This window comes from Ostrea edulis, chromosome 2, assembly GCF_947568905.1.
Source record: "Ostrea edulis chromosome 2, xbOstEdul1.1, whole genome shotgun sequence".
NCBI classification, from domain to species: Eukaryota; Metazoa; Mollusca; class Bivalvia; order Ostreida; family Ostreidae; genus Ostrea; species Ostrea edulis.
The window spans coordinates 106,002,665-106,023,996 of record NC_079165.1 but is presented as its reverse complement, the minus strand read 5'-3'; the positions used below and the strand labels follow the sequence as shown (position 1 = coordinate 106,023,996).

Here is a 21,332-nt window from a genome sequence, read left to right as displayed (position 1 = left end):
TGACAAAGTTTGATGATTTTAAGCCAATTAGTATCTGAATATTGAAATATAGCTGTCAAATTCCAATCGTAGGTCATGGTGACCTACTTTTTGGTCAGCGAACTCCGAACATGCAAGACCCATCAACTGACAAAGTTTGATGACTGTAGGTCAAATATAGCTGCAATAATGTAGCCCTATCCAATTTTTTTTTATTCTGACGTTTTCGGGATAGGGCTACAATTCCATAGGATCTCCGTAATGGTGCAAAATAATTTTATGAATAACCGATAATAAACTCTGTGTATTAGTCCCAAATGTTGTTTACACCAAAAGGAGTACCAACTTTGTGCTCGAGCATGTCTAATAAAGGTGTTTTTCATTAAATATAATGTACAGCATGCAAAATTCTTCGTCTGCTCTGCCATGCTTGTTATCGCGAAATCTCGTAGGTGGATCTAATGAAAAACCTAAATTGACAATCAGCACGAAAATGTAGTTACTCGAGCCACTTCGACAAAGAAAGGAAAATCATATTGTTGCAGAAAGAATTTACACTCTGCTGTTCGGTTTTTAACTTGATATTAAATTCAAACCCTTTCAATACCGACGAAATAGCTTTCGCCTCCATACTTGTCCATTGATGTAAATTCTACCTTATATGGCATATGCAAATGACTTGACAATCGGAAGTTGAAACTTCAGTACATCAAACATGGCGCACAAATATGAATCGAGAAATTGGAATTTATCGAAATTGTTGAAAACGGTAGAATAGAGCCTCACAAATCTTAAGTTGCAGGTTGTAAATTTATATATTGACTAAGAAACATAGAATATCATTTTATTTACGTAAAGAAAGTCAGGAAATGTTTAGAATGAGTGCAAATGTTGCGGGAGTGAATCACTCCCGCATTTGCACCATTACGGAGATCCTAAGGAGTTGTAGCTCTCTCCCTAAAAAAAAAAAAATCAGAGAGGGCTACATTATTGCAGCTAGGTCAAATAGTATCTGAAATATATAAATATAGCCGTCCAATTCCAAAAGTAGGTCAAGGTGACCTACTTTTTCGTCAACACCCTTCAAACATGCAAGACCCAACAACTGACAAAGTTTGATGACTGTAGGTCAAATAGTATCTGAATTATATAAATATAGCCGTCCAATTCCAAAAGTAGGTCAAGGTGACCTACTTTTTGTAATTCAAATTGTAGTCAAGGTGACCTACTTTTTGGTTGAAACCCTTCGAACATGCAAGACCCATCAACTGACAAAGTTTGATGACTGTAGGTCAAATAGTATCTGAAATATATAAATATAGCCGTCAAATTCCAAAAGTAGGTCAATGTGACCTACTTTTTGGTCGACACACTCCGTAGACTCAAGATGCATCAACTGTCAAAATTTGATGATTGTAGGTCAATTAGTGACTGAAATATATAAATATAACTGTCAAATGCCAAAAGTAGGTCACAGTGACCTACTTTTTGGTCGATACACTCCGAAGACTCAAGATGCATCAACTGACAAAGTTTGATGATTGTAGGTCAAATAGTGTCTGAAATATAGTAATTTAGCTGTCAAATACCAAACGTAGGTCACGGTGACCTACTTTTTGGTCGACACAAACCAAAGACTGAAGACGCATCAACTGACAAAGTTTGATGATCCTAGGTTTTACAGTGCCCAAAATATGCATCTAAAATTGAAAATGTGAAATTTGAATATCTGCAAAATTCAAAAAGTAGGTCACTGTGACCTACTTTTTTATAAATATGTTTCAAGGCCTCAAGATGCATCAACTTACAAGATTTGATGATTCTAAACCTCTCGGTATTTGAAATAACTTAAAATATATCTATAAATGATAAGCCATAAAATTCAGAAAGTAGGTCACGGTGACCTATTTTTCAGTTGACGCATTTCAAGGTCCCATGATCCACCAACTGACAAGTTTTGATGATCATAGGCTTCAAAGTGTCCAAGATATGCATCAAAATTAATTTTAAAATAAATACCTGCAAAATTCAAAAAGTAGGTCACCGTGACCTACTTTTGAGACAACTTAACACAAGGTCCTAAGATGCATCAACTGTCAAAATTTGATGATCCTAGTCCTTATAATGACTAAAATATCAAAGATTTAAGAAAATATAAATTTAGGTCAACTTTGAAGTGACCTTGAGACCACGTCCTTTGCCCCAGGGTAATGCCTTGAACAATTTTTAATCTACAACATATCCTCATCCTTATGTGTAAGTTTAGTGATAATCTTCCCAGTGGTTCTTGAGAAGAAGATTTTTTAGCAACCACTACTTTTGTTTGTATTTTCCTGATTATCTCCCCTTGTTAAAGGGTCACATCCCTCTATTTAGTATGTATGAAAGCCCTTGGGCCAATGATACCCTGTAACAAATTTGAAAAAAATTGGTCAAGAGGTTCTTGAGTTATAGCCCTTTTTCTAAAAAGTTTACGCACACCGCACAAATGGCCATAGCATTAGCTCTTTGAGCCTTCGGCTCAGAAGAGCTAAAAATATAATGATGCACGAAGATTTCATTTACAACGCTAAATGATGGCACTAAAATCACGTGCGCATCAAGGGATTTTAGAATATTCACAGAGGTAAATGCCGTGCACGAATCGGCCGATAACACAGGACAGTTTGATTTGTGTATGTATGGACGAGATTTACGAACACCCAAGCTGCATGTCCAAACAACGGACAATTTTTTAATTGAACACCTTTAGTCACCTATGTCCAAGAAGTTACTCAAGCGGTTTTAACATTGCTACCATAAATCTTGTCTTTCATGTTTGGTACCAAAGCTGTCCGTAAATAGAGTTTTAATAGCAAAGGTAATCACACTATGCTGAACACGCAGGTAGTTGAGAAATTATTTCTTTCAAAATATGAAAAATGAAGTAAATTTCATAGAGTACAATTTTTAAATAAACATTATTTAATTGTTTATCACTGGCTTCGATACGGGGTATTCACCTGTATTGATGTCGCTAGATCTATCGAAGCGTGATCAGTCAAGCGTCTCTAATCCCCAAACAGACCAGGAAATTTACGTGGTGACTGCCTCAGGCAGTCAAGGTGTGAATGGCTTATTATTTTGAGAATCACTATTGAATAATTAGGGGTTTATTACGTTTTTGTCGGAATTTTTACAATGTAATACCGAGTCCCAGCATCTTAGGACAACGTAATAACGAGGTCTATTTTATATAGGTTTGTTAAGAAATGGTTTTGTGCTTTGAAATTCCAACATAATATGCGGACTAACGTATTAAAGAGGGAACGTAATAATGGGGTTCCACTGTATATGCATAAATTTTAGAAAATCCCATTTTCTTTTGCTGACATCAGTGACAATCCAATGACTTTAGAGACTTTCATTCATCATGCTTATCTGTTTATACTGAGATGTCGTCTTGGATCATACATGTATGATTCTAAAACAAGTTTTACTAGGTTTCATTGTTTTGAGTTTAATTTGAACTTCAAGTAATAGAGGGTCATAATGGGGCCCCTTATCCTACCTTGCACCTTGACAACGCTGTTCTGTGACCATACATGTTATTCAATTACATATTCATAAAGATTATAATACTGTATAAGGGGTACTTTCTGAAGTTGTCTAATTTAAGTGGAAATTTGTGGATCCGCAAAAATTCCATAATAATCGCAAAATAAATATATATAGATAGGACTGAAGTGATTCAATGAAATATCGATACTGTTCAATATAAACGCTCAATTCAATATTCGATTCATTGCCTCGATTTTCGGTTCGATACGTTTATTACAAACTGGTCAGCAAAATACATCAGGTTCAGCTTGTAATGATTACGCTTACCAGAAAGTAACAACAATAGCATCCAATAACGTTCAGACTGTTATTTGCCTCGAGTCTTACGAAAATAATAATGAACTTTATCAGTTTAAACTACAGAGCCAACATGCATCTTACCGTTTGGGAATTTGGAAACATTTTGATTTTAAAATGATCAACGTGAATATTGGTAATTAAATTTTTCTTCAATGTTACTATTGGTTTCTTCTGTAAATTGCATCTTATTGAAAGTATTGAATCGTGGCGTGAATATTGCAATATGTATCATATCGCGAAGGGGGCATAGGTATAATGCAAACGCAGAAATTGGCAATACAGAATACAATTTGCTAGCTTCCTTTTAAAGATCAAATCACAAAATTGTCCACCATTATACAGAAAATAACTTACCCCAAAAGTACAGTTATATAATGTCAATCAAACATGACTCATCAATGTACATATATGTACATGTACAATATGATACAGTAATATTCTGATGATTCAAAACTGATCAGGCCAAAAAAATTATTGCATTTAAATAAGAGTATGCATTCATTGATTATTTGATAAAAAATGCCTATAATTTTATTAAAACCTTCTGAAAGTTTTACATAAATATCTATAACAGAAGAGGTACCTCATTTACATAAAAGAACAAATATAAATTTTTAAAAAATCCTTTTGAGGTACCTTTTCAATGGATGCAGCAGGGCCTGAGAAATTACTGATTATTATTTTGGCTCTACTGAGAATCTTGACTTACTCTCAAGGTTGACCACCATTTCCCTAGTCTTTGTATCTTCCTCCACCTGCTTCCTCAGTTTTTTTTCGTATTGTAAGTCATGTTCAGGGTCCATTGACTCATGACGTAGGAAATCCACCGCCTTTTCAAATTTGTTTCCATTCATAAGGAAGGTATCCAGCTCTACCATTGTCGATCTAATGGTGGACCAGATAGAGTTAAAGTCCGAGTTGGACATGAATGGGACAGAACTGTGAACACAACGATTCCGGACGAATCGAATTCTCTCAACATTAGCCGAGAGACTCAGGTCACGGGGGTCAGGATCATTGCCCCAGCCCTTGGAGTGAGGAGTTATGCCAGATATATTCCTCAATAAGATATACAATAAGGATATGTCTATATCACCATAGTTCCCAGTATAACTTCCATGCCGAGGTAATATTAGGTCACGCTGATCTATAGTCAGTCGAGGAAGATTGAGAATCTTTAGTTTGATAACGCGAGGAAATGTTAGAGGCGGGACATAGTGACGCAGTATGTCACGCAGCCCATCTGTACAGGGCCCGAGTACAGCACGGCAAGCTCTGTTAGCGTTCGTAGTCTCCGGTGTCGATGCATAAATGGAGCTTGCCATAATCTTCTAAGCTATGAGGGAAATGAAAACATAAATTAGTGTGTGATTTCTATTTATTAACAGATCTTTATTTTGGATTTCACTCTTTAATGGATCAGTGGCTCATCTGCGGATCACATACATGTAAACCAGGTTTATGTGCTGGCTGAATCGGGTTTACCTGACAAGGTATTCTGTTCCACGTTATAAAACTGAGTAAGACTTACCTAATCTAGACTTGCACAAAGATGTCGAGAACTAGTAAGTCGCCACATTCCACAGCACTTGAAAAGTCAGTTTTATTTAATGTATCTTGACAGGATATTCCTTTAATATTTAAAACAGAGTGGTGGAAAATGGCACCTACGAAGTGCAAAAAGGAAAAGATGCAGCAAAATCAAATTCAAACAACGAAGTTTATTAATCATGTTAATTAATCTGAAACCTTACTGAAATATCTGTCCAACTATAACTATGATAACGTTATTGCACGAGATACTTTTTAACAATTCCTAAACAATCCATCATTACAGTCTACAAAATTCAGGTAGCTAGTAATTACTCAGTTGTATAACAGGCACCTGGGTCAAAGATAATGCCCGGTGACCTATGTGTAAACAATGGAGGAAATTCACAGTAGTAGTGAATGATTATGGTATAAGAAAAAATACAATCACCACCGAACGCCCATAAAACTTTTAAATTACTGCCGATCACCCAAAAATTGTTGTTGTTATTTTGTTGTTTTTGTTTGTCAAGAAATTTTGGGAGCCTACAACTCACTTTGGTCATAATCAAGTACGCTAATCACATTTAAATATACATGCTTTGAGATTTCAGAAGCTCCCAGGATTCTGATATAATGTAGAAATTTACTTTCATATTGAATGCATACCAGTCTTCCAGATTGAAGTGTTATATACACACAAATAAAAGTTATTAACATGTCAACTCTTGACCATTCAGTGATCCTGAGTTAATGCAGAAAATAGTACTCTACTAATTTTAGTTTTCAACAAAACTTCCAAACTCTGATCTCTCTGGACAGCCTTTCCATCTTTATGACTTACTAGATTAAAACAGATCCTTATATGCAAATTATGATTGCTTAGAATTATATTTGAAGCGTGCTGTATATGTATTTCGGCCATGATAGATAACACCCAATGAAAGTCCATGTATTGCTTATCTGCTATCTGCTCTGTAGTAATTAAGAGTTACCAATCTTCGCCAAATGACAGTGTATCTTGATTGCTAAATGAAAACAATTCTATTTACGGCTTTCGTTTGGATTCTAGTAGTACATGTGTTCTTGAATTCTGCTTGAATATTTTTTAAAAATTATATAAGATTGTTACTTTAAATATCTAGAAGACATAATGTTTTAGCCTGTAAAATATTCCCAATTGTGTACATAAGAGTCAGTGATGTTTTAGCCTGTAAAATATTCCCACTGTGTACAAGAGAGTCACTGATGTTTTAGCCTGTAAAATATTCCCACTGTGTACAAGAGAGTCACTGATGTTTTAGCCTGTAAAATATTCCCATTGTGTACAAGAGAGTCACTGATGTTTTAGCCTGTAAAGTATTCCCATGTGTACAAGAGAGTCACTGATGTTTTAGCCTGTAAAATATTCCCATTGTGTACAAGAGAGTCACTGATGTTTTACCCTGTAAAATATTCCCATTGTGTACAAGAGAGTCACTGATGTTTTAGCCTGTAAAATATTCCCATTGTGTACAAGAGAGTCACTGATGCTTTAGCCTGTAAAATATTCCCATTGTGTACAAGAGAGTCACTGATGTTTTAACCTGTAAAATATTCCCAATTGTGTACAAGAGAGTCACTGATGTTTTAGCCTGTAAAATATTCCCATTGTGTACAAGAGAGTCACTGATGTTTTAGCCTGTAAAATATTCCCATTGTGTACAAGAGTCACTGATGTTTTAGCCTGTAAAATATTCCCATTGTGTACAAGAGAGTCACTGATGTTTTAGCCTGTAAAATATTCCCATTGTGTACAAGAGAGTCACTGATGTTTTAGCCTGTAAAATATTCCCATTGTGTACAAGAGAGTCACTGATGTTTTAGCCTGTAAAATATTCCCATTGTGTACAAGAGAGTCACTGATGTTTTAGCCTGTAAAATATTCCCATTGTGTACAAGAGAGTCACTGATGTTTTAGCCTGTAAAGTATTCCCATTGTGTACAAGAGAGTCACTGGTTTTCATGGGGACCCCATTTTCATGGAATGGATAAAGGAAAGTCGAGAATAAATATTTCATCAATCACAATTTATCTTAATCCAAAGAGATTCAACATCAAATCTCAAGGCACAAGCTAGTCAAACCTTGTTACCTTGAACTTGATGGGACCAAGAAAAAACTTCGAGATATCTGAGGATTCGAGATATTGAGGGTAAAATACTTGAATAAGTGGTTTGGACTTTTGAACAAATTCAACATACCCATGGTATTTGAGATATTGGTGTTCGAAATACCAAAGTTCAACTGTATTTTATCTTAATCCAAAGAAATGCAAAAATTTGACCCGGGACCATGAAAGTCAGGGGCTTTACTTTTATCCTGCGCTGTATGCAGTAAAATGTTTGCCCTGTGTTATTCTCATCCTTACACATTGGAAAATGTTTCTGCCCAAGTTTAAATTCACCCAGAGCTGAATATTAAAGTAATGATTGAGTTATATTTAACCAGGTTTAAATCTTCTTTTTTTTAAAGTAATGATTGAATTTATTCTTAAACTTTAAGTTTAAATTTGTCCAGATTCGGTCTTTGCTACTTTTTAAGAATAATTGAATTCAAATTTGCCCAGGTTTAAATTTGCCTGATTTAGGATTGCTCAAAGTAATAAAGAAACAAGGCATATAAAAAAGGATAAGACAGGAGCAAAGCTTTTCCTGTCTGCAGTGTCTCTGTTCCTGTGTTTGGACTTAATTGGTGTGCATTTATAGCCAGTTGTAGTTCTATTGATATCCATTTACATGTTTAATATTCTCTTTTTTTTCTAATTCCCACTTTAAAGAAAGGGGTGAAGAAGGTAAAATAAACTGTTGTATCAGCACATAACTTAACATGGTGGTAGTTAAGGAGCAATTTAAATCACTGCAATATCAACACAGCAGACGTTATGTAGATTTATGTATAAGTGATCTTAAATGGAGGAATTTTTTTTTTCAAACACAAATGAAACATTGCAACAGAATTATGATTGAATTTACCTGTATCTTGTGCTTAAAGCAAATTGTCAAGAGGACAAAGGTATATTGTTTTGTTTCTAAATATATCTATAACTTGCTTGTATCCTTTAATTATTATTCATTTTTTAAAAGTACTTTTTCTTAATTCTCAAAAATAAGAATTTCTAAACTTCTCTTCTCTTGCTGCCATACTACTGTAACAGAGACATGTTTATGCCTCTGATGGGATTTGAACCCGGGTCTCTGGCACTCAAGTCCAGCACTCTACCAATCGAGCTAAAGGGTTAACCCACTAGACAGAGCTAGTAGGAATGCCATATCACTCACACTACCACACTACCACCTGTATCACCACTGTGTGTCAACTAGGGTCAGCTGAAAGCTTGTCATGTGACCAGTCTAAAAGCATGTCATGTGACTGTCTTAAACATATTGTGTGATCATCCAAATTAAATGCATGTCATTTGTTGGACTTGAGTCTGTATCAAAACAAACTAAAAGCATGTTATATATTTGTGTATGTTAAATGAATTTCACTATAGACGACATGTTCAGCATGATGCATGGCATGCCAGTGTTGTAGGATGCCATGTGATCATACTACTTAAATTTGTACTTTGAAATTTTTAAAACTCCTGCAAAGTTTAGTTTGTTTGGTTGTCAAAGGAGTGTCACACATCAATGGCAGCAGTACAGTTGTAGACATTACTGCTACAATTTAAACTTATTACTTATAGATGCCTGAAATGAACCACTTTTGATTGTCAATACATAATTCAATATATACCTATGGCCTCAATTGACTTAAATTGAATTCGAATTACCTCTTCCTGTCACCTGGTAGATCAGATCTTAGATATGCCACTATTCCCCTTCATGTGCATTTCGATCCCTTCTCCATAGGATATAGTTGTCCACCTGAAACTGGGCATCCACAAAAGTCTCAAGTTTTGTTTCTGATAAAAAGAGTAGATCAACTATATTTTGAGTTAATAAATCATGTATGCGCTCAATTTTGCTCTCCAGACTGTTTATATTTAGGTATGCAACTATAAATTTCTTTGGATTAGCGTTACTAGTAGAAAAAAGTTCAACAAATATATCGTCTTTCTCATTATCTTGTACTTTCGATTTCCCATTTGGCATAGCCAAAAGGGAATAACTCTGATTTGTTGATGTATTGTACATTTTTGTGCATCCCATCACCACTTGGCTGCTCCCTCGTCATTGAAAAATGAATCTGCAAAGTTTGGTAATAAGTCAGAACTTACACAGATTGCAGTAGACTCATGTTAGCAGCATGATCCAAGTTTGTACATTTTAAAATGAAACCATATAGCTCACAGAAGTCGCATGGTATCGCTTTCTGATTAGACTTTACCGGTTTTTTAAATGTACTGAAAGGAAATCTAACTGGCCCTGGGTTAGGCGACACATCACTGCAAAGGAGTATGCATTTAAGAAGGGCGTAATAAAAGCGATTGTTTGTATGTAGTATATTGTACAAGTACATTAAGTACAACTTCCGGTCACACATCTGATATACAAAATAAGAAGTCTCTGTAAAATCTACCTGATTGTATACGATTATCATGTATCAGATGTAGAATATCCCTTTCTAAATAATATTTGCATTTGCCTCTGGTGGTGACATAAATAAGTTGATAAAACTGCATTAAAAATATAAAAGTTAGGGACAGTTGGAATCCACGTATTCCCGCCATATTGTCAGCAAAATATGTCTCTCTAAAATCGGTTACAAAGGTGCGAGAGACATATGCCTCTATTTTGACGTCGCATCGAAAAATGGAACTATAAGAAGATGGGTGAACATGGAGAACAATAGGCCTATTCCTGATTGGGCACCAGTCGCGAATCGGGATTTAAAATCCGCATTGATGGTATCTGTATTTACAATAGAAATATTATTATATTATATTATTAATTAACAAGAGGCCCAAGGGTCACATCGCTCACCTGAGTCAGAGTTACCTTGGCTCATATTTAAAAATTTCCTTATATATTGGTATGCAAAATTTTGATCCCCCCTTGTGACCCCATCCTACCCACTGGGGGCCATGATTTTAACAAACTGAAATATGTCAGAAAGTTTTCATGTAAATATCAGCTTCTCTGGCTCAGTGGTTCTTGAGAGGAAGATTTTTAAAGATTTTCCTTATATATTTGTATGTAAAACTTTGATCTCCTATTGTGGCCCCATCCAACACCCGGGGCCCATGATTTGTATACAAACTTGAATATGCACTATGTCAGGAAGCTTTCATGTAAATTTCAGCTTTTCTGGCCCAGTAGTTCTTGAGAAGAAGATTTTTAAATGACCCCACCCTATATTTGCATTTTTGTGATTATCTCCCCTTTGAAAGGGACATGGCCCTTCATTTGAATAAACAAGAAAGCCCTTCACCAAAGAATGCTTTGTGATAAGTTTGGGTGAAATTGGCCCAGCGGTTCTTGAGAAGAAGTTGAAAATGTGAAAAGTTTACGACACCGACGACAGACAACAGACAAATTTTGATCAGAAAAGCTCACTTGAACCTTTGGCTCAGGTGAGCTAAAACCAAATATATAGATCATACTTCAAAGAAGGATATTTAATCAAAATCATCATCAAAATTTGTTTCACAGGCAGCATCATGTATATTAGACTTTAAGCGGTTTTGAACACACACATAATTACACTAATGCCTGGAGCAGGATCGAAATAGGGTCTGTAAGTCTCGTTTGGTTTCACTTTCGGTTTTACTACTTCCGGGTACAACAACGTGTGGAATATATACAGTCGTAATAGAGAGTCGGTGCTAATATGTGATTTGGTGTATTGTTAAGCGATCGGGTGCATACATGAGACTGGGAAAACTCTGCCATGTAGTTTATTTAAGTTCCTAGTCGATGCTACAGTAAGGAAGCGGTGGATACAAAGATGTAGGTACGTAATATTATCATAATTCAACGAATAATCATGTCAAATTAACAAACGTGTGCATAAACTGACAGAATATACTGGACGTGTTGTTTAGATATTTCAGAGGGGGAGTAGGCCTATAAAAGATTTTGACAGACGAACTGATAAAAATAAAATAATGGGAAAAGAAATTACATGTACTAAAATTTCATAAGGGGGGGGGGTAAAGTTTTTCTTCGTTATTGATTTCAACAGTTATTAACATCTTTTACTACACAATTCCCTTCTGCCTGAAAAGGGGAAGGGACACTAATTTATTGTATCAATATAGAAAAAATAACCTTGCTAGGAAAAGGCTGACAGGACACCCTTGATACTACTTACCTTTATATAGGCTCCTGCATGCTTAAATATTGTATTGTGTTTCAAGAGAACTGGCATATATCTTTATTGTATAATTATATAAAAGTGACACATGGCCTTGATAAGAATGATTGTAACACTCATACCCTGTGCTTATTTCAGAAACTACAACTTAAATTTGTTGTGTAGTGAGCCATTTTAAGTCAATAAAAACAGCAATTTATGGTATATTACTTTTTTTCATAGATACAAAGTTACGAAACCTGCTGAAGCAGAAGCATTTGCTTCAAACGTACATATAGGAACCGAAGTTGATACTGATACCAATATATTATATCTGTACCAGACAACAATGATACAGCATCAAACCCTCAACATTTAAAAAGGTACAGTGTACGATACAAGTATTGTCAATACCAGATATTAGTACATCAAACCAGGAAGTTACAGTGGTTGTTAAGTTTAGTGTCAGGTGGTTTTCTGTATTTTCTTCATTCTCATTTCAGTGTTATCTAAATTTATATGCACACCAAATTTTATAATGGTATTGTTTTTGTTCTTACAGCTTCCCTTGAAGACTAGGATGTTGTAAACTTGCAGTGAGAAATGTACCTGCTTAATTAAAGGAAACCATCCATGACAATTGGGAACATCATAATTGAAAGACCCTGGAAAGGTATGTTTTAGCGGTTCTTTAAGGAAAAATGAACAATGCACTTTCTATACACTGACTAGTTATCAATTTCACAGGTTAGCGCAGATTTCACAATATTCAATTACCTAGTAATTTTTGGGGGGTATAAATGTTGCTGTATACACCATTTTCTGTGGATATTTTTTATATATATATTCATGAAATTTTGTTTGAAGGGATCATGAACACTGTTGGGAGTGTCCATTCAACTGAAATATCAAAGCCAGAAGAATTGAAGATTGCAATGGATGCAACAGAAGAGACCTAATATGACCAAATTGATATGAATAGTCAGTCTTTCGCTTACAGTAATTACAAGAGTCGCCACAAAGGAAAGACTTTAATGTGCATTACACCTAATGCAGCTCATTTCCAATCTGTATGCTGGATATACAAATCTGATTTGGCAATTGTGAACCATTGTGGCATTTGAGAGAAGTTGCAAGTTGGTGATATATTCCTGGCAGACAAAGGATTTTGTATATTTGACAAACTTCCAAATGACATGACACTTGATATCCCATTCTTTCTTACAAATAAATCCCACTTCTCAAAAGAGGATCACAACTTTGCTATAAAATTTCCAGATGCAGAATCCATGTTGAATGGGAAAATGAGAGAATAATTTTTTTTAAAAATTCCTCAGACATATTCTATCATAGTATAGATATTGATCTGACAAAACATTTCAGCTTTGTGTGGCCCATGTGGTTTTGTAGGTTCCCCTTTTGAAGGAGATTGCAGATAAATCCTACAAATTTATTAGATTAATTGCATGTATATATATGCTCATACCTGCCACATTGAATTTTTAAATTTAAAAGTAATGAATACCATATATATATGCAATATAACTTTTCTACATATTTATATAAATATAAAGCCTTTTATATTCATATGAAGCCTTTTGGAACGTGTCCATCAGAATGAAATATTCTCGAGAGGGACGTTAAACAATATACATGTACAATCAAACATAAAGCCTTTTGCTCTCCTTCTGAAGGTTTTCAAATCTGCATTATTAAAAAAGAAGTAAAATCCATTGTTTTTAGTAAATGCATGTAATTCAATGATTTTTGTAAAGCTGGACACTGTGTCTATACAAATTTTGGTTCATCTAAAATAAGAAAAACTGTCTATAATGTTTATTCAATAAATATACATGTAATTACATAACTTTGACAGATGCACCACTGATATCATAATAAAGTATATGTACATGTGGTTATGTGTGTGTGATTCAGACTGCAAAAATACTTTATTATTATAATTAAACTCTATCACGCTTAAAAAGTTGACCATAATACATCTTTGTCAATGTATTTGAGTGTCACTAGGAATCCACACTAGCAAATCACAGCATTGGGTGTCTTTCAGGTGTTGTTGTCCTTGAATCTGATGCCAATATTCATATTTTGTTTTAATGTGCAGCGAACCATCTCTTGCATCACATTCTAAAATGGCAATTGTCATTACATGTATTGATAAAATATACATGATTTACAAGTGCTTGGATTAGTGGTGAAAGTATTATACTGCAATATGCATACTTCTTTTGACATAGATGTACTGCAGTATTCAAAACTTGATGCAAGTAAAGTTTATAAAGAACATTAGCAGTTCAATATCACAATGAAGCCTAAGTAGTATTTGTATTTCATTCATAAAATGTTACTTTAAAGTTATAATAAACTTGGATACATCCATAATAATATATATGAATACATATATGTACAGCTAATGTACATGTATTAGGTACACATAATTGTTCAATCTATAATGCTGACTTACCAAGAGGGAAATCCCAACATTTGCACAGGCCTCTTTAATTGTCATTGTTCGAGCTGAAAATGGGCACTTAGCCTCAATTAAGAATTTCAGGGGTTGCTGAAAATGGCCTGCTGCCCTTCGGAATGAGGATGCAGTTAATTCCTCCATTGTTGTTGTGACCTTTGACTGTGCCGACTTTGGATGTTTTATCCAACTACTGGCATATTTTACATTGAACAGTTTTATTTGCCTTCTTATATCTGAAAATTTCCAATATATCTACATGTAAACATTTTATCTTCACAGTTCGAACCCATTTATTACTTACTTTGGGTATAGATAAGTTTATTCCAATTTGGGCCCTGAGGGCATAACAGCAAGACAGTTTATAAAGAAAGAAATTTCTAAAAAGAAAGAAAGTTTACAACATATAATCTTATAATTATTATAATCATAATAGATATAGATCCAAACATGTATTGACATTATTTTTATCTTTAAATTGTGTACCTGCCTTTGAAAATTTGCTGCCTTATGAAGATCGACACTTATACTGCCCCACTATGGGCATACTGGCATAAGACATCCACATTAATGATGACTGCACAATACACAACACCTTTATCCTCAGATTCAAGGCATATCTATAAAATAATTTTCAAATATTAAACAATCGACCCATCTGTGATGTAACTGATATAGATATTTACATTTAATGCGCTTTGTTTATTGAATATGTATACAACTGTACACTGCAGGTACGTACATGTAGTATCGTTGCCCCCCCCCCCTTCCGATCGTACATTCGTATAAACACAAAGCAAGTTTTATGCATAATCCATTTCTATTTTCAAGTAGTGATATATTTTCAATTGGAATGATTTGAGAATATAAAAACGTATCGTACATCTCATTACGCTTTTACCAACCTGCTCTTTATCTGCAAGACGTACCCTCGTCGATGCTTGTACACTGGCAGTTATTACATGTAATTCGTCAAACACGAAGCGAAGAATCCTCGACCACTCCACTAATGCTTCAATTCCCATGTTTATCTCGTTAAACTTCCACATAATCGATTGATAACGCTATATCTATGTATACCACTCTCTACACAGTGCAATTTGAGATGTTGATGTACCCGGAAGTTAATAATCTCGCTAATTCTCGGCAATCACATGACGAGACTTACAGACCCTATTAACTTTTTTCATTACTAGCAAATTTTAGCTAATGGATTATTTTTCAACAAGCAAAATTGAGCTTTTACTAGCATTTTTCAATCGATTGCTGTTTTACAGGAATTTAAGAAAACAAGCATGTCTCTATATTAAAATATAGGGGAAATCTTTTAAAATCTTCTTTAAAGTGCAAAAATAAAAACAAGATTGAGAATTCTTTCATTTAAAATTTAATGAATTATCAGACATATATGGTGCATGGTGAGGGTCATAGGGTACACTTGTGCGGTGTACTCGCTGTCCAGAGATCTACTACCTATTTACAACATCATGTGGTTTGAAATCTTCAAGACTGTTTGCGCCAATTCAAACTATCTGTTCAAAACTTTCGGAAATTTCATCTAAAAAATTCTAGTGGGAAAAAAAAACGCGAACTCGAAGTGTTTGACTATAGAGTACAGAAGGACACCACGTGAAACGGTGACACTAACACTGTCATGTGTTGTTTCATGTAAACATGGACGAAATCAACATGCTTGCTATTTAAATCAGACGTCTCTGAGACGCCCGAAGTGTGCTTGAAGTAGGACTGACTGAGATGACCTTTTTCAATACTTGTACATTCATTCTGTAAAGCGTTTCTATGCACAAGACAAAATTATTGTTAACTTCAAAGTACAGCCAATAAACCGAGGAAATCCGGAAAAAAGATCTTTTTTTTTCACTCGCAAAAAGCTGCGATCACTTGTGATTTTTTACTCGCAATTTCAATTTTAAACTCGCATTTAGGGAGTATTTCCCCTTAATTTCATTGCCTGTCAGTGGAGTACCTAAGGTACCAAATGACACTGCACATATGCTCACAACATCCAACAGTACGTGCTCCGCATTTCCAATGACATATTAAGTTAACTGATGTGAATGAGAAACCTCAGATGTTTTTTGGCCAGCGTAAATCAAATGTGGAATAGCGTTTTCTGTATAGTGCAGTATTAACTGAACTGTAGTTCACTGTGCCTTTAAGACAGTCTGCACTGGTTGAATATTTGGCTTTTATCATGATTTCCTCAAGTACCTTCTTAAGCAATTTTAGGTGATAAGGAATCATTATCTGTGTCTTTTCATGAAATTACATACAATTTTAATCCCGAGTGATTTAAATAGCTCAGCTGTATGGTGCCAGACTTAGGTTTTTTATGGGGGTATACATAATCTGGAAACTATAGATTTGACATTATTAAGGAAAGGTATGGATTTTTTCCCATGAATAACTATAACAGATGTAACTCTACTAATATAAACAGAAAAAATTATATGTAAACCATGCTATAAGGAAAATGCGTCCACATTTGTTTGTTTTTTAACATTTTGGGGAATAACGCTAATTCAATAATTTTCCACATATTATTCTAAAACTTGATGAACATATTGAAAATGACATGTGTTTTAGTTATTGACATGTTTCCCGATAAATAAATGGAATTCAAAAAATATTTTGTTGTTTTTATATTAAAATAACAACAAATAACTGTTTCCAATGAATTTCATAAAAATCTACATCGGGGTATATGACTTAAGTGGTGTATGTAATGAAAATTAATATGGAAACCCTTAAAGGACACATCGCATGTTTTTAAACTTTTTAATTTTTTCAGCAAAATTAATTCATTGCATGCCTAAAATTACTTTACATGTGTTTTAAATTAAACAGTTTGCGTAGTTTTCGAGTTTGAAAGCGATGAAATTCAAATCTTGCGATATGCATATTTTCTTCGATAGTTTAGGCGCCATTATCTGTGACGTCATATGCGACCTCGAGCGAGAAGATTTGAAAACAGTTGATAGCCATTTCATAAACAGATTCGATTTAATTGACAAACAAACAATTTTCACATTAACAGCTTGTAAATAACACTGCATTAGGGTGTTTTGTGCCGTTTAAGGGTGTACTTGCTGTCAGTAGAGAGGATATGGACTGTGTTTTTTTCAATTTTCGAAGGAAGGTATGAGGAACGAGACGTGAATATTTTTTGTCGGCACAACGACTTTGCCATAAAACCCCCCAGTAGAATTTGTCCCAGTACTTTTTCAAACAAGCACTTGGACAAAGAAGTAGATAAACTGCGAGAAAATGGTTCTATCGAAGCTACGCACTGTTACATGTAGGCCTACGGCATATGCTTTCCGTTCTGCTCTCGAATTGAATACACACTCGCACCAACTGACCTTCACCTTGTAACAACATATAGGCAGAACTTTGCTAGCAGTGTCTACCAACTGGTAGTTTTAAAAAAGAACTTTAAAGATAAAAGATAATTGAACTTTCAATTATAAATAATGAAATATAATATTTCCTGACTTTGAATTGAATTATAATGCTTTCATTTTTTTTAAAGAACGCGTACGTGTTAACAACAACAGCACGCCGCGCTCCCACTTCCTAAGTAACAACGTGTTGATAACAAAAAATAATGATTAGGCCTAATAAAATTGCTGTAATAAAATAATTTAAAAGTATTGTGATTTTCACAATAAGTTTGATCATTATTTTTTTTCCCCGAAATGCACCTGTGACAGTAGGCCTAGTTGTCAATGATACATAATCATGATAATCGTATCATAATTTAGGCCTATCTAATTTCTCCAAAAATCAATTTAATAATAATTCCACTGTTTATTTTAGAAAAGCAACAACGCTAATTACAGTTGTTTACAGAAATGGCATTACCAAATTGTGTTTAGACAGTGATCCCATGTAAACATTATTTACTCGCAAATTTATGCAGATTTCATACTCGCTTTTCTCGCTACATTTGGGTCGCTATTTGTATGCACTGGTGGCTAAAAGATATAAGACTCGGGAAATTTGTCAACATCGAAATAAATGTTATCCATGGTAAATAAATTAGGCCCCTAAAACCCGAGCTTTTAAAAATATCTAACACTACTTTTACAACAAGTTCATCGACGAAGGTCGCATATGACGTCACTGTACCACGTGACTACCTATCTAATTAACTAGGCTTTTTGAAATCGGGGCTTAGATTTAAGTCCGTATTGTGGCTAATTATCGCAATACTTCAGCGAACGAACTATTACAATTAATTTCTATAAGCATAAGGAAGACAAAATGCACATAATTCTGTATACTTTGAAAACACGAGATGTGTCCTTTAACTGTTTTGCCTTTTTTCATTAATCTGAATGTTAATTTATTGATTCCAAATAAAAAAAAAAATGCTACCTAAACCCCAAAAATCCAGGACTAAGGACCCACCTTAAGCAGAAAAATTAAATAAAAACGTTTTCAAAAACAGCGCTAAATTGTAGCGAGTATCTAAGCAAAGGGGGGTAACCCAAGTAACAATTATTTATTTAGAACAATAACACGTTTAACTTCATTTAAAAACAATCAACGTTCTAGGCGACAGAAAACAGTAGGAGGATTATGGAGGGTGATACTAAAGCATTATTAGAAATTCCCGGTCCTAATGGAGATCAAAATGTTAATTTACGGTAATTTTGATGTAGCAAACTGCTTTAAAACGATTTCTGAAATCTAAAATCCCGAGGACTTGGTAATAAAACGAGAAAAGCAGAACCAATATCTTCCGACGTTTTTCAACGACTAATAGATGCTAAACAGATGGGAAACGGTAAAAAAAAAACTTACTTCAGTATAAGGTAACATTTCCTAAGCAAATAAATAGCAGCATCAGATCTGTAAACATTCCCGTTCATACGATGACGCCACGTAAACAAAGTTCTACAACTCTTACAAATTATATGAAATAATGAAAACGGGCGAGTTTGGTAAATCTGAAAAAAGAAATAAAAATAATTCACTTATTTCCAATTTTAGTATTCATTAGCAAGCCCCTAGGAGCTGCTTAATAGTATATACATGTACATGAACAGCACAGCGATAGATATGACGAGTTTCTCAGCCAAGCAGTTCAGTTAATTGAAACGTCCAGATTCTAGACCACATGAGGAGATGTCCATGATGTTAAAATCATCCAATTATTGTGACCAGCAGTGGAATAAAGCTACAAAACCCAGACTTTAGCATGTTTCACAATGCCAATAGTACTGGAAACATAACCATTAAAGTAAACTCACTGAAGGAATAAAATAGTCAAATATCGTTGTACAGTATACCATGTATTTATGTTTGGGTCAATACCTCCGACGGACCTTCGGAATCACTGATTGAGTCAATGCATTTTTTGACCATTTCAATGCCATTTATTTTACATATCAATGATTTTTCCAAACCCGGGCCAAGAGGAAACCGGGTGCGGTTAACCCCGGCCGGCGGTATTTATTCCGATTTAGTTGCTAATATTTTTAATTAATTAACCGTAATTGTGAGAAGAAAGTGATATCCATTCATAATTAGTAATTGTCTACTACTAATTGATGGGAAGCTGAATTAAGCTCAGGATGCGTTGAAGATGAAAGTGACAGCTAACAGCCTTATTTTATTCGGAATTTGAATATTCAGCCATGGTTACCCGTATCTGGTTTCCTTTTGACCCGAGTTTAAATGAATCATAAATATCAAATACATAAAACTCACATAACAGGTACTGCAGCATTTTGGTGATAATTAATTATCATAATATTTATCTAAATCATGTGTAGTTTCATTGTTGTGTCACATACATCAGTCCTTATCACAGAAAAATGAGTATTTTTTCTCACTATCCATTCTACCAACCTGAAATACACAATCATTAATATTTTCACAGCAATGCAAAATTATGCCATAAATTTTGTAGTGAAGATCCATATGTATCATCCAGATTGGAATTAAGAAGTTAATTCACATCAAACAAAAATAAAGTAACGAAGAAAACTAAAAAATTCGGAGTATGAAGGTGACCCGGCCAAATTTTTACAACCCATTTCACCAACTATCAACAAAACATTTTACATCTGAATTTTACTCAGTTCACAATGAAAACTTGGCTGGATTACTCCTAATGAAAATCTGCTTGGAAAAGTCGAATTTGCTGTTATGTTGTGCGTTTTTATCGTATACGTGATTTTAAATAGGATTTTTTAAATGTTGCTGCGAAATGGGCATCCACATTGAAAAAAACTAGCATGCAAATTTTCTTTTTCTGGAGAGTTTCAATTTTAATTTTGATAATTGTCCTTCTGTGGGTTCTCGGCTCGATAAAGTCACCCATCTTCCTTGACTCAAGGCTTGAGAATAGATGACGAAGATATGAAACCGAAAGTAGAATTTCTAAACTAGCCTAGAAATTGTATTTCGTTCTTTTTATTCAATTCATTGATATATTTACCTGTTTGAATCGTCGTTGATAAATGTATATTGTTTGTCATAAAAGCCAGTTCCCTGTGTTTGTCACAAAGTTCTGTGGATTCCAAAAAAGATATTTTAGCTTCCTCATCTCATCACGTCCACGGCAATCGTCAATCGGAACTACTCGGCCTTTCTAGCTTCGCGAAAAACTTTTTAGTGTAGCGGAAATGGCCGAGTAGTTACGATGATTTCTGGTCGTGTCGGCCTTTTTTTTTCAGGGAAAGTGTAAACGCCGGAATGGGTCCGGAATAAGAGTAGTGACATGAATTAAAATCACAATATCTCCGCTAATACTTGATATATTTTCATTCGGTAAAGTTTCCGCACATCTGTGACACCAGGGCTATTAGAATATATAAAAATATTTCAAATAAATTAATGACGTATATTGAAAAACCTTGCCGGAATGGACAGAGCTCGAAAAAAATACTAATCTAAACTGATGGAATAGACTCGTTTAACTGCCAATATCTCCTAAAATACTTTGAGTATTTTCATTCGGTAAAGTTTCCGCACATCTGTGTAACCAGGGCTATTAAAATATATAAAAATATTTGAAATAAATTATTGACGTATATTGAAAAACCTTGCCGGAATGAACCGAGCTCGAAAAAAAATACTAATCTAAACTGATGGAATAGACTCGTTTAACTGCCAATATCTCC

The 21,332-nt window shown here is 34.5% G+C and overlaps 1 protein-coding gene and 1 long non-coding RNA gene across 16 annotated transcripts in view; one reads left to right on the top strand and one right to left on the bottom strand.

The window, feature by feature from the left end:
* Positions 1–20,822, bottom strand: part of LOC125661423 (uncharacterized) — a 45,318-nt gene extending 24,496 nt beyond the window's left edge. The window contains exons 1-5 of one of the 15 annotated variants that reach the window (XM_056155950.1): positions 20,648–20,822; positions 19,915–20,055; positions 19,006–19,151; positions 9,226–9,357; positions 4,589–5,215 (exon numbers count right to left, since the gene is read on the bottom strand). In XM_056155950.1, coding sequence (XP_056011925.1) covers positions 4,589–5,204 — 616 coding nt within the window. In that variant the 5' untranslated portion in view covers positions 5,205–5,215; positions 9,226–9,357; positions 19,006–19,151; positions 19,915–20,055; positions 20,648–20,822. Of the gene's footprint in view, positions 1–4,588; positions 5,216–5,410; positions 5,547–9,225; positions 9,379–19,005; positions 19,152–19,914; positions 20,056–20,647 lie in introns of all 15 variants that reach the window. The other 14 variants (XM_056155942.1, XM_056155944.1, XM_056155954.1 and 11 more) reach the window with 14 other exon arrangements.
* Positions 11,152–13,674, top strand: LOC125661460 (uncharacterized). The gene is made up of 4 exons (XR_008800388.1): positions 11,152–11,348; positions 11,934–12,073; positions 12,253–12,363; positions 12,558–13,674. It is a non-coding gene; the product is annotated as an uncharacterized LOC125661460 (long non-coding RNA).
* Positions 20,823–21,332: the final 510 nt, after the last annotated feature.